General features: G+C 36.6%; 1 protein-coding gene across 1 annotated transcript in view; it reads right to left on the bottom strand.

Moving 5' to 3' along the window:
• Positions 1–14,237, bottom strand: part of LOC140245307 (aldehyde dehydrogenase, mitochondrial-like) — a 44,170-nt gene extending 29,933 nt beyond the window's left edge. Inside the window, exons 1-5 of the mRNA XM_072324892.1 lie at positions 13,896–14,237; positions 11,206–11,310; positions 10,010–10,150; positions 9,309–9,388; positions 8,423–8,472 (exon numbers count right to left, since the gene is read on the bottom strand). Coding sequence (XP_072180993.1) covers positions 8,423–8,472; positions 9,309–9,388; positions 10,010–10,150; positions 11,206–11,310; positions 13,896–14,030 — 511 coding nt within the window. The 5' untranslated portion in view covers positions 14,031–14,237. The remainder of the gene's footprint in view (positions 1–8,422; positions 8,473–9,308; positions 9,389–10,009; positions 10,151–11,205; positions 11,311–13,895) is intronic.
• Between the last annotated feature and the right edge of the window lie 304 nt (positions 14,238–14,541).

Below are 14,541 nucleotides of genomic sequence, written 5' to 3'. Positions count from 1 at the left end.
CACTGGTATGTACTGCCTGAAGATGTTTTAGACATGTTATTTTGACAGTCCTTTATTTTTAACTTTAGTGTGCTTTTTAGCATTTCTGTGTGGCTTCATCGTTCAGATACTCTCCCCTTTCAGCCAAATTCAAATATGTGTAGATTTATGGTCAAAATTATTTAAATCATTCTTTCATTCCTTCCATAGAGAAAAAAGATCCACAATATTATAAGGAGAGTCTGTTTCTCAGGTGTGCTGGCCTTGATGTTTCAGTCTTTTGTACTGCTTTTATCTATTTATTTATTTATTTATTTTCATTTATTTTTTTTTTTTTGCAAAATAAAGGAATATATCAATGACAGCGACATGCAGGTATTTCCGTTATAAGCACTAACAGAAATCAATGACATCTTGATTATTGAAGTATGTAGTAATAACTCTACATTTGGCAGACCAAAGAGATCAAGATTCCTGGTTTGTCGCTCTAAGTTACAGCAAAATTAACATCAGTGATGCGGATAAGCGACAAATGCTCCCACTTCCATCCATTACTCGTGACTTGATAGCATTTGAAACACCCATTATGCAGGGTGCACGCACATAATCTTCACTTATATGTGGTACATTCACTTTGCAGCTGTAGACAGTGCACAAATATGCATGAATGATTGCATTTCTGGGTCAAAATGAATACATTCAAATGTACCTCCAACCTCCCTGATCCGGCACACAACACTTCCATTATCACCATTATTCTCAGAATTCAAGTACCCATGGGAGCTCAAAAAAAAAAAAAAGCAAAATGTTCAATAAAAATGTGAATGAGTACATTGTACATGATTGAATGAAATGAGAGAGAGGCTGTCTGATTTTTCCCCTTCAGTTGTCTGGCATTTTGGGCTTTGAATATTTTTTATAATGGATAATCAAAGAGTTGGGGTATTCATTCTTGCACTAGCAGTAATAAGAATGAAAACGGGTTTATATAAGTGGAAGTCCTTGAGTTTTAGACGACTGCAAAGTTACATTTTTACTTCCTCCAGGTTCTATGAGAAATGGGGCAAGGCTGCTGTTTTTGTTTGTTTTGGGGGGATTTTTTTTTTGCCTCGGGGGAAAAAAGAGGGAGTACATTGCAAGAGGGGCACAGCACACTAATGTGGAACGAGTCCAGGAACCTTATTTTAGAACTATCATTACCCCTGTTCATTAATGCCAGGTATCTGCAAAATGAATGTATAACATCTGTGACAATTTTGCTGCAACACTAATAGTGGCACCTACAGTGTACATGAATGGCTGTCACCCAAATAACGCAGCATTTACTTCTTTTTTTTTTCTTATCTTTATTTTTTTGCAGCAATTCTGTGGGTTAATATTTTATTTTTGCTGATCAGATGTGAAGAAAAATACTGCAATGTAGAGGACTGTGAATCTTGTTACAAACTCCATCTGCAAAATAGCGGCAAAAGTTGTGGGATTGTAGCCAAGCACATTGTACTCTGAGTCGCAATGCCATTTCTTTTTTGAAATGCACTGTGCAACGTTTTCCCAGGACATAAGGTGACAGGCTGGCTTATCTCCTCCCAGAAGGTGAATGATTGTGTGGTAGGTGTATGACTAATTCCAGTTACTGACATTGCAATATGTCATAAAGCAATTTGAGCACTACAAACAGGGAAATCCAGTAAAAAAAAAAAAAAAAAAGAGGAGAAAGAATTGCAAAAAGAACAACAGAACAACAGCTTTAGAGCTCAACGCTTGTGTAAATATTTAGACTTAACATCAATGCATGGACAATTTGCACTGTACGCACTCTAAGCAATTTTGTAGAAACCTTTAATACACTTTGTGAATCACATCAAGATTTCATTGGGGACGGCATAGTATTGATTGAGGTGTGGATTCAGTGTTTAACTTTTTCCAAAATACATTGAAACCGCTTTATGAAATGTTAATGAGCATATAATTCTCAGAGGAATTCAAAGTTTATTTGATGAAAATCCGGTTTAAAAGGGATGAGATATTTAAAACCAGAGTAAAACAAAAGGATCCTGATAAAAGATGGGTCCCACTTTTTATTAGGGTTGCTTGCTTTTGGATATCTTGGCCATTTCAAAACCAATTTCCATCTAATAAACTTTGAATTCCTCTTGAAATTGTATGCTCTTTCATGATTTCATACAAGGTTTTTCATTGTCTAAAAAATCATCATCAAAAATGTTGGAAATCTGAAACCTCATCTCAACCAAAACTGTGTCTCCCCTTTAAGGTTATCTTTTGACATGAGAAGAAAAAAAAAAGACAAAGCTCTCTCGTCAAATTTTGATTGTCCACCCAAACCCATTTTGTTTGATTGTTTTTTGCAAGTATTTTTTTTTTTGAGGGGGAGGGTGAATATGCCATATATATATATATATATATATATATATATATATATATATATATATATATGAGATATGAGAAAGGAAGGAGAAAATCGGTGCTTAGCTTTGACATTATTATTCCTCTTACTGTTCCTCCTTTTCGGAAAAGCGCAAGAGTTGATATATATATATATATATATATATGGACAATTTATGTATAGAATAAATGCAAATAAATATTGACTGTGTTGTAAAATAGAGGTCACTATTTTCATTTTGAACAACAGATACAAAAGAGTGGCACTGCTTGTTCAGATCACAGCTCACTGGACAAAGAGGCAAATTAACTCAACCAGTGGATGGACTGGTAGAGAGTGCGGATATACAAGGGTGATTTTTATTCACAGGCAATCACCGGTGAAGACAGAAAGATTTACTGTTATGCCAACAATTATCTCCCCCTTCCCCCCCCCCCCCCCAAGTATTTTCTGCCTGGAGCTTACTCTGAACTGACTGAAAAGATATTTTTCTGCATAGAAAATGAAGGCTTATTGTTCAATGCACATCACAGTTGATAGTCCATGGACACCTTTACTCAATTTTAATGCTACCCACGCCTAACCAATCACTATTCTTTGTGTATGTGGCAGTGCCACCAAACCCTAGCTGTTCTTAGGGGGGGGGGGGGGGGAGGGGAGATCTTTTGTGCTTATTGAATACAAAAAAGCCCTTCACTGGCTGCTATCCATCTATCTACGGGTGCATTTATCAACTCTTTTTTGGCAGAAACAGCTTTTCCAAACAGTTTTCAGGGATTTTTTTTTAGAGATGATAAACGCAATTGAGCTGTTTTGATTATGGGGTTCGGAAAGCCTTTTTGAAAACTGTAAATTTGTGCTTTCTGAAACAGGTTTCAGCCAGAAACGTGTTTCTAGAAACAAGATAAATGCACTGTTTTGAAACAACTTTGTACTGCACGCTGTATATATAGTCGCCGGTCACACGAACCAACGAATCACTCGATTTTGAGATTTTCAATCATTTCGATAGTAGATATTCCATACTACATATTCTGAAATTCTCAGTGTGTAATTCGGTGTAATTTTTACGTAGTTATCACTTTTGTAGAAGTATGTAATTCCATTTGTGAAAATTATTTGTTTTCCCCATAGACGTGTGTGTTAAAACAATCAGGCGATTCGACGGTTCGGTGACCGCGCGTACTAGTACGCGCGGTCACCGAACCGACGAATCAGTGCGCATTGACTTGCGTGTAATTTTTGAGATTCAACAGTTCATTGACCACGCGCACAGTGCACGTACTATGTAATACATGCGTTGACAATGACAACACTCAATGTACATGTACATATGGACACACATGGAAAATGACAACATGCATGCAGCTGTTTGACGATTTTCCACTTATTTGTTAACAATACAATTCGATAAAAACTTCACAAGTTAGAGCAAGAATTGAAGTCTGATGTACTACAAAAATAATTGGAAATTATAGACATGAAAGTGTAGCAACCATAAGTCAAAAATGGGTTAACTTCAAACGCAATTTTCTCGAATTGTCATTCTTTAATGCAAACCTGAGGGATTCGTCTGTTCGTGTGACCGGCGACGATATGATCCCTTCTCCTCAGGTCAAATGGCGCAATGCAAATGCACAGTGACAAGGCCAGTTTTTGTGTTGGCGATGAGTTGATTAAACGCAACTTATTTTGGAAGGAGCTTGTAAAGGGCTTTGGAAAGGACTTTTGATTGTGGGTATTGAAAGCCGTTTCAAACAGGGGAAAGACAATAAACGCAGCCTATGAAGTGTGTGGAATATCAGGCCAAACTTATCAACAGATAGGCCAAGAAATTTTAGGCACAGCAGATAGAGTGTGCAGATATCACTAAAGCTTGTCAAAATGCAACTTCACTCACTTCCTGACTGTGGACCACTGGAATGCTTTGAAAGCATGAAAAGGCCAAACTAGCCAAACACACAAGATAAAATACCTTTTGACAATAATATCTAACTACATAATTTTGCAACAAAGAGCTCCCACAATTCCAGGTCATTGACATGCCTATACAACAGTTTCAGTAAATTCTTTCAGTGTGTTGATCAGATGCTATGAGAGAAAAGTTGTGCACATAAAATTCACTTTATCAGTATACCCTTGTCTTACGTGATGGTCCATTTAGTTCAAGAGCAATATCCTTATCCCAAATTACATGTGAAATAACAGATTGATTTGGCCTTAAACCAAACTGTTTCTTATCATTGTATGGTCAGAGTTGGCCAATATGGATATAATAGGGTTCATTCAGAATGGATGGCATTCTTTATCTGGCTTCCTTTTGCACAGGGTATGAAAACTTTGGCGACAGGAACAGATAAGATGGACTGACCCATCTATTTTTACTTTGTTTTGCTGTCCTGGAGTACAGACCACATAGTCCACATCAAGCAGCATGCATGAATAATACACTCTGAAAAAAAAAAAAGCCACATTATTGGAGTTTTTTCATCAGATGTTTTCAACCTACTACTGTAAAGCACAATATTTTCGCGGCATGAAATTTTCAGGAATTGGAGCAGACAGCCTTTTTTTTTGTGGCATGAAATTTTCGCAAGTTGCTTCTAACATTCAATGTGTGTAGTATTGATAGACGAGAACTTTCACATGCATTTTCATTTCGCGAATCCTGGCTCTCGCGAAATTTGTGAATTTTAAAATGCGCATAAACATTCTTCATTTTACAGTATACTTAAGCCGTTGAGGACGAGTCCCGAGTATACTCGGGCAGGTGTCTATGGGAAATGCGTGTTGTAGCAAAATCAGTCCGTCCTCAACGAGTTTAAAAGGGATGGTGTGCATTGTAGTATTGGCGGAGATGAGGATTGAGCTTTTAACTTTTTGTGAGATACCGAAAAACCACTTATAAAATAGTACAGAGCATACCACTCTAAGAGGAATTCAGAGTTTATTTCAGGTAAATCGCTTTTGGAATGGCTGAGACATCCAAAAACAAAGTAAAATAAAGCAATCGTAATAAAAGGCGGGTCCCACCTTTCATTAGGATCGCTTTAATCGTTTTGGATATCTCAGCCATTTTAGAACAAATCTTTATCAAATAAACATTGAATTCCTCTTGGAATCTCAATGCTCTTTCACATATTTTAAGAGGTTTCTCATTTCCTCAACCAAAAAAAAAAAAAAAAAAAAAAATGAAATAAAATGTTAGAAACCTGAAGTTAGGACACAACTACAACTGTACGCTCCTTTAACTCTGGGATGCCAACCTTCTTATCAACACTGCAGTATTCTGAGAGTTGAAAAGGTTTATTTTTGGTGGAAAACAGTCTTTCTCGCATTCATGAATTGTAATTTATTGGCTACTTTGTTACCTAATGCATTATACTGGACCATTAACCCGTTGAGGATGAGTCCCGAGTACACCCTGGCAGGTGTCTATGGGAAATGCTTGTTCGATAGCAAAATCAGTCTGTCCATGGAGCTACCAAAAAGGTAGCTCCATGGTCTGTCCTCAACGGGTTAAAACATACATGGAGGAATAGTACTGGCACCTTGTGACTTGTCTACCTTTGTACTGGACCTTCCATAAATATACTCTTAAATTGTAAAAAACAAACAAACAAACAAACAAAAGCAAACAAACAAAAAATAGTCCTTCTAAAGAGAACATACATGTACACTACCAACTGAAGCATCAACAGACACTAAGCACAACCAAAGAGTGTCACAATCAATGAAAGAGAGTCACAATTGATGACAGAGAGATACACTGTAATATTGACATGCTGAGTAAAACAGTTTGGAAAAAACAGCATTTTTCATAAAACCTGCAGTATTTTTGGCAACAGATTGTACAATTAACTGCAAAAATAGTAACAGTTGGCATCTCTGCCTACTGATAATGCTTTGGTTTGCTGCCAAGTGTCAACAATCTCCATGTACATTTATCTCTGACATGATAGACTCTTTTGTTTTGCACTGTAGAAATCATTCAAGAGGAACAAGAAGGCATGACTGTGCATTAATTCTGCATGCTTTACCACAAGGGGGGGGGGGGGGGTGCCCTCCCCCCCTTTAATTTTGTAGAGGCACCTCCCAGGGAGGTGGGACTCCCTGCACCTTCCCTTTACGGAATTCCTGGATACGCCCCTGATCAGGACTGTCCATGTTATGATTGTATATGTTGCCTCAAGTGTGCTCTTGAGGAGTTTTCAAGAGTCCATACATACATGTAAGCACACCACGGAAAAAAAAAGGTAGCATTAAACTGAAGACTTCTAATTTGCACAGCTAGTTTAGAGAAGAACAGTGTGTACATATACTGAAGAATTCACTGAAGCATTGTTGTAACTGTAGTGTACAGTATATGCACAATCAAGATAGCAACAGATGATACATTTTTATGAGATGCTTTGATCATTTCAGGATGATCTGTACTAGCTATAGAGTATCACTACCAGCAGGTCTTATAGTACTGGTACGAAGCATTGCTTGACACCAGTCAACCAGAAATGCTGGTATCTGAACTGATCAAACAATGAATGGATGAACAAAGGAGCAAACTTGTGAATGAATAAATGGGGAACTATGAATAGATGTGAGGGAAACTAATAAAGAAAAAAGAAAGCAATATACATATGTAGATAGATAGATAGATAGATAGATAGATAGATAGACAGATAGATAGATAGATAGATAGACAGATAGATAGGTAGATATATGGATGGATGGATATACAGATAGATAAGTAGATAGATAGACAGATATTAAAAAAATCAAGATTGAAAAATAGGGAAAAGAAAGACAGAAACAAACTTATGAAATTAAATATTCATGGACAACAACAAACAAATCTGATCTCTTTTTCTTTATCTGTCTAAGACATGGTATGCTCAACCTGTTGAAGACGAGCTGCTTTTGCTATCATAAGAAAAGCACGCCTTTTCCATGGACTCCTATTCAAGTATACTGGGGACTAGTCTTCAATGGCTTAACTTCTTTGTGTGAGCAAGCAGTCTAAGTAGAACTTCTGGATGTGTTATTAATCATGTACTTTTATGATTGGTAAGTACACCACCTGTGTGTGTATTTGTGCGAGGAGTATAGGGTTCAAATAAATGGTCTACATGTACGTCAGGTTTATCGTAGTGTATCAGATAAGGAAGCCCATGTCTTCATAATGACATGACTTGAGCAAAATATATGTGCACAATGATTCCTCCTAGATAGATAAATCATAATACAACTATATGACTAACCACGAGGTATGCGTCAGGACTAACTTTGCCCTGTTAGCCATTTTTTTTGTGGGACTTTTGTTCAACCTACCGTATCTATTTAATTTAACTCCACTCCATCCCGTCCAATTCCTCCCCCCCCCCACACACACACACAAAGGCCCTAAATAAAACAAAACAATACAAAGCAAACAAAACAAAACAAAACAGTATCAACAACAAACACACGCAGAAAAAAAAACAGAGAAAAAATGATAAAAAGGGAAAACATTTCTATAAGTCGTTGCCTGGTATAAGAAATCCAGGGTAGAGTTAATGATAAATACCAGCAAATTTGGCTCTAATTTCTTGAGTTCAGAGTCATGCAAGTTCTGTTTGTTCATTTTGCTTTTTCCTCTTTTTTTTTTTTCCTCTGGTTTTGTTGTTGATGTTTTGGAAAGCGAATGCATTAAACAACCTGAATGACTGCATGGAAATTGTAAACACTTATTCATTTCAATTTAGAACTGAGCACAGAATTTATAGCAAGTGGAGCATGAGTGCAAGCAATATACTGATGTTCAATTCAGTTCTCATCATAAACATTTTAAATGAAATACATGTCTTTCATTTTTTTGGTGCCTTTTGTGTTGTTTTGTTTTGTTAGTCTGTTTAATCTTGTTTGATTTGATATGCTAGTTTGAGTTTGTTTAGTTTTAATTCTGTTTCTTCAATATTGTTTATTTGCAGTTTGTTTGTTTGTTTTGTTTCTGCGTTGCAAACGAAAAAAAAAAAGCAAACAAGACAGTATTCTGCTACTCACCAACAGGAATGGTCTTCCCTTCAATCTTGTCTGACCAACCAGCGTAGTACCTGTCACGCACAAAATAATGTATTTAATGTCATAATTCAAAATTCCCTACGTGACTAAAACTCGCACACGGCAATGCACTGCATCTATCAATTCCAAGAAATCTGATTTTTCTTTTATGGTTTCATTCATTCAACATAATTTTTATTGTTCTTAACTTTACATGTATATGCTCCAAGGAATAAGAACTGTTCTTTCATTGGAATCTTATTTTGGTAAGTAATCAATAATTTTTTTATTTTTGCTTTCTTTTTGATTTTTGGTTGTGGAATTATTGAAATTTTGTATATTACTATATTTTTAACTGATTCTGAAATTGGCAACAGAACTTAAATAATTAAATGAATATTTCTCCATCAAATAAATCACACCAGTTTAATTCCTCTAATGAATCTGATCAGTTGCATCTTTTATTACTCCTACAAAGGCTATGCTGTAAAATTCAGAGTTGCCCATTAATGAGGACAAGCTCTTTATTTCTGCATGAAGATTGTCCGCAAGTTGGCTTTCATACACAGGACCCCATTCAATATGGTGTTGACAACACATCCTTTAGGATTGTTGATCCCATTCTTTTTTTTTTTTTTAGTTAGCCTTGTTTCCAAAACTTAACTTGTCTTCTTTTTTTTTCATGTTTACATTCAATGGGATCTCATTGATTGTATTTAAAATATAACAGGAAGTAAATCATACAAAATTCCACCATTGCTTGTCATTCATTTTGGGGGATTTTTCTAGTTTGTGTGCAGCCATCTGAATCATTTTCTTCTTCAACTTTTCATTTTTCAATCGCAGTCTTTAAAACTCTGCTGTCTTAGCTTTTCAGTACTGTACATACCTGTAGCACTTGATGGACAGTGGCAAATCCGCAGCCATGGCAACATGGAAGGGCTTGCCATTGTCAAGAGTTTCCAAACTCTGCAAGAGAGATATAGGTATTTTATCTGCTTGGAACCTGACTATATCATAAAAGATAATGATAATGTGATCAATGCATACTCTTCTGTTTCATTATAACGATTGTATTCTTTATGTGGGTGGAATCTGGTGATGCTGTTTAGTGTTGTTTACTTTGCTTGTTTTTTCAAGGCTGATGGCCCCAGCAGAAAATGAAAGGAAAAGAGGAAAAATTTAAATTACACAAAAATGTAAAAGTGTGCACAATACCCATTACAGGAAGAAAATGAAGTCTATTAGCAGTCAGCATGTAGCATAAGAATTTGTATATAGGCCCTCTGATTTCATTTTTGCTTGTTAGTTACTTTAATGCCAAAAATATTTTCTCAATGTCTCATTTATATCCCACTGAGCTCTTTGTTTTTTGCACACACATTCATCATTTTATCTCGGCAATTTTTCATCAGCCTGAAGAATTTTTTAGTCACAATCGTCATGCAAATGAATCTTACAATTTATCAGCAAAAACAAATGAAAGCACAAATAATACTATTTTCAATAAAGAATGTTGAACTCTGAACTCTATCCTTATTGGGAAATTTCTAGTTAATGTGACAATAATACAGGATTGCAAATACTTACAGCTAGGTAGACCATGTCCCGCTCCATGAGATCGGCGAGTTTGTTGAGCAGTCTGCCCCTCTCAGAGGCATCCATTGTGCGCCATGGCGATCCAAGCTGGAACGCCTTCTTTGCAGCTTCATAGGCAATATCAACGTCAGCCTAGCAGGCATAGGTATCAGAAAGTACAGTGGACTCCCGTTATAACAAAGTCCTCCGCACCGGCAATTTTGTTTCATTATATCTACATTTCCTTATAACCAAATAAATAAACAATAAAAAGACATGGAGAGGACATGTTACGGCCTGAATTTTTATTTCATTGTAACTGGAATTAATTCGTTATAAATGTGTTCGTTATAACAGGAGAGCACTGTCATAGATTTCTCTCTCTTGATAATTTGGGCATGCAGAATACATAGAAAGAGTCTATAAAGTTAACAATGCAGAGAACCAACTATCATTTTGCTTTTCTGTGTTTGTTTGTTTGTTTCTTTTATTTCATGATATTAGAGAGAGGGGTTCATCACCTTCAACACAAAGCATTACATGTAAACATTGTTCTAGCGAATGACAGGAATTACCATGCAGTATGTATAAAGTACAAGGTAACGCTAGGGCAGCATAATCAAATACAGTACTGTACGAGCTGAAATTTTCGCGTACAGATATTTTCGCGAATTGCTACTGGGAGGACATTTGCGCGTGTTGTTAATTTCGCGGTTGCGACGGTCTAACTGAACGTAACTATTTGCGCATTGTTATATTCGCGTGTTGTTATTTTCGCGGTTCAAAGGCGATTCGCGAAATTCGCGAAAATAAAACCACCGCGAAAATTTCAGCTCGTACAGTATACCGTATACATGTATATGGTTAAAGTCAATTCGAAGATCAACTTACTTTCCAATCCCTTTTGATTCTCCTCCTTTGTTTGTCTTGCTGCATTTACACATGCAGTGCATGTCTATTTATGTATTTACTGGCTTAAAAGAGCAATGAACACAAGGCTACAGCAAGTAGGCAAACATACAAATGTATGAAGATCACTTGAAAAGGATGAGGGGGAAATAAACAAGGCCTATAGATTTTTGCATTGTCTTGAAATAATTTCTGTGCATCAGTTTAGTCTCAAACAAATGAAGCGGACTTTCCTCCAATAATTTGCTCAGCTACCAAGAGAGAAGAAGTCATTGTATCATGAGTGTGAAGGCACAAACCTTGTCAGCTTCTGCTACTTGGGTAATGATTTCTTCAGTGGCTGGGTTGATAGTGGGGAAAGTCTTTCCGCTTCTGGCATCCACCCACTCATTGTCAATGAACAGCTGGATGTTTTTGAGATTGTTGGAAACAATGGAGAACAAAATGAAACACAGACACATTATACACACATACACATGCACAACTTTAATATGTAACCCACTGAAGACTAGTCCCAAGTATATCATTCAGGCAGGTGTCTATGTTGTATGGGAAATGTGTGTTAGAGCAAAACAAGTTTGTCCTCAACGGGTTAGAATAAAACCATTGTAAGGGTTGCAAAAATCTTATTTTCTGAAGATTTTCTACATTTTCTAGATACATGTACCAACAGTTGGTACAAACGTAAGCTTCAAAAAGCAGCTGTTAAGATGTTAGCAGTGTTGAGAGACTCGCATAAGGACAGACCGACAGATGTAGGGGTCTACACATACAATATATGAAGAGTTTGTTTGCAAAAACCGATAAGTCCATTTTTAAAGATTTTGAAGTACGGTCTCTGTTATAAAGTACAAAATAATACCTTTTAAATGATACATTGGTCACTACATATAAAGGTATATTTTTGAAGTTATGGTCAAAAGAAGCAAAAATTTTCTTATTATTCTCTTTATTTTTCTTGACCTTTATTCGCAAATATCTCCATTTGACAAATATGGACTTATCGGTTTTTGCAAACAAACTCTTCATATAGAAACACAGAAATTCTACAATTTTGAAAAATAATACCTAAACAAAAACATGATTTTGATAAGCAGATGATTACAATGGCCTCGCGCTTCTTCATCTTTGTGTACGTATGTATCAATGTGTAGCCGCTCTCTCCCTCTTTTTATTTTTCTCTCTCTATACATGTATATCTCTCTCTTACACACACACACACACAGAGAGGAAGAGAAACACCAAGGGATATACATGTGTATATATATACAACATTATGAAGTGTTTGTTCGCAAAAACCGATAAGTTCATTTTTGAAGATTTTGAAGTACGGTCTCTGTCATAAAGTACAAAATGATACCTTTTAAATGATATATTGGTCACTTCATATAAAGGTACATTTTTGAAGTAATGGTCAAAAGAAGCAAAAATTTTCTTATTATTCTCTTTATTTTTCTTGACATTTAATCGCAAATATCTCCATTTGGCAAATATGGACTTATCGGTTTTTGCGAACAAACTCTTCATATATATATATATATATATATATGTACACCTTCATGCGTACATTTGTAGCTAGATCAAAAGGAAAAGACACACAGATCAGAAGAAAAGGATAGAAATTCATTATATTATCTTAAGAAAGAAAGAATAAAAGCTTTGCACACTGTGTATCAGATATGAAATAATAAATATGAAATATATGAAATATAATGAAGATGATGGCTTCAAAGTTACAGGGAAATATAAAGTTTAACAAACAACCCATAATCAATTATACGAAATGGGTACGTACCTTCTTAACAAAGCAAACAACAAATATGACGGGGTAAAATACATGTAAGTAAGTGTGAAGAGATCCTTTTTTTTTTAATTTCACACTGTGAAATAAAAGTCTTCAAAGGAATAATTTCTATCCCACCATTAAATCCCAGAACTTTGTTCATGAATGAGAACCTTTAGGGCCTATACCTGTACCTGTTATGTATTTCAGCATGTATTATACAAATAGGCCTCAGAATCATTAGAAAATGGTTGGCTTTGTCTATCACCTTATATTCTGTATTCTGAGTGTTGTGTCTGTGTTAAGTCTAAGAGAACATCCTTTTCAAGTTTAAAGTAAGCCTACAATGTAAGTTGGGCCTAAATTTAATTCAATAACACTAGGTTGCTCTAATCATCAAATTTCCTGGATATGATGTTTCTGAGTTAAAAAAAAAATCAAAAACATAAAATTAAATCAATTTCTTTCCAAAACCAGAGGTCTACCACATTATATATTTTGATGCATACTTTGGGGTTATAAAGTATAGGGATGGTAAAGTTTCATTTGAGATGGGGTAACCTCATATGAAATATGAAAGAGCATATATATACATTGTAAAAGGAATTCAAGATTTATTTGATGAAAATTGGTTTTGAAGTGGCTGAGATACACACACAAACACACACACAAACACACACACACACACAAACAAAAAAAGACAATCCTAATAAAAGGTGGGACCCATCTTTTATCAGGATTGCTTTGTTTTACTTTATTTTTTTTATGTTTCAGCCATTTCAAACCCAATTTCATCAAGAGTTAATAAACTTTTAATTCCCCTCAGTGTAGAATATGCATTTTAACATTTCATAAAATGGTTTGTAAGTGCACAATTTTATCTTGCAAAAATTAAAAAGCTGAATCCTCACCTCAACCAATGTTCTTTGTTGTTATTTGTAAACAGTCCCCCCCCCCCCCCCCAACACACACACACACAAACACACACATACCACCACCACCACCGGCTCTTTCTTCCACTCAGTGATTGGTGAGGTGGGAAGAGACCCACCTCCCTGACCCTGGGCCTGGCTGGTGTGCCTGGCTGTTTGTCACTCTACTCGGAGTGCGCGTGAAATTAAACTCTTGCTACAGAGGCATTTTAACCTTGATTTTAAACTGCTATCCTAGTAACATGTCATTAATGAAGGTAACAATAAAACTTACCTTGTTGAAATGGATATCGGGTTGAACGATGGGTTGAGGGGCAGCAGCCGTAGAGTACGAGCTGGTTCTCAAGACGTTCCTCGCCAGACCTGCGGCGCGAGTTGATCTCAAGATACCCTGTAACGCCAGCATCATTGCAGGTGGAATCAATCTAGTGTTTAGTCCAGGAGTGCGTCAAAAAGTGTTTTCAGAGGTACGAGGCCTAGGTCGAGACCTTTAGAAAGGGGAAAAACACTGCGATTCTCAGTCAATTTGCGTGATTAGCAAAAATGCACTTAAAGGCCCAAGTTTCCTGCCCGCATGCGTACACTACATAAACCCAGCTTCCCAGAAGGGCTGATGGTGATGGGTCTGGCACACACTTCACAACGGTAGTATGCTGACCTCAACCAACTGTCCAACTGTCCTATGTTGCTTCCTATTTCAAGGGCAGGTTTGCAAGTGACGCTGCCCAGGCCCGCGTTTTATCTCTTGGTACAGACTGACTATAGTGGGATTACGTATGTGCGTGTACGTACGGCGCGTGTGTATCAACAGCAGAGCTGCAGTGCGCAGAAGGATGACACAAACGATCACAACAGCATGCACCTGCTGACGCAGTTTCACCCCCCCCCCCCCCCCTTTGTTTTCAACGCAGTCAAGCGAT

This window comes from Diadema setosum, chromosome 22, assembly GCF_964275005.1.
Source record: "Diadema setosum chromosome 22, eeDiaSeto1, whole genome shotgun sequence".
Taxonomy (NCBI): Eukaryota; Metazoa; Echinodermata; class Echinoidea; order Diadematoida; family Diadematidae; genus Diadema; species Diadema setosum.
The sequence above is the reverse complement of the archived record's forward strand: the minus strand, read 5'-3'. Positions and strand labels throughout refer to the sequence as shown.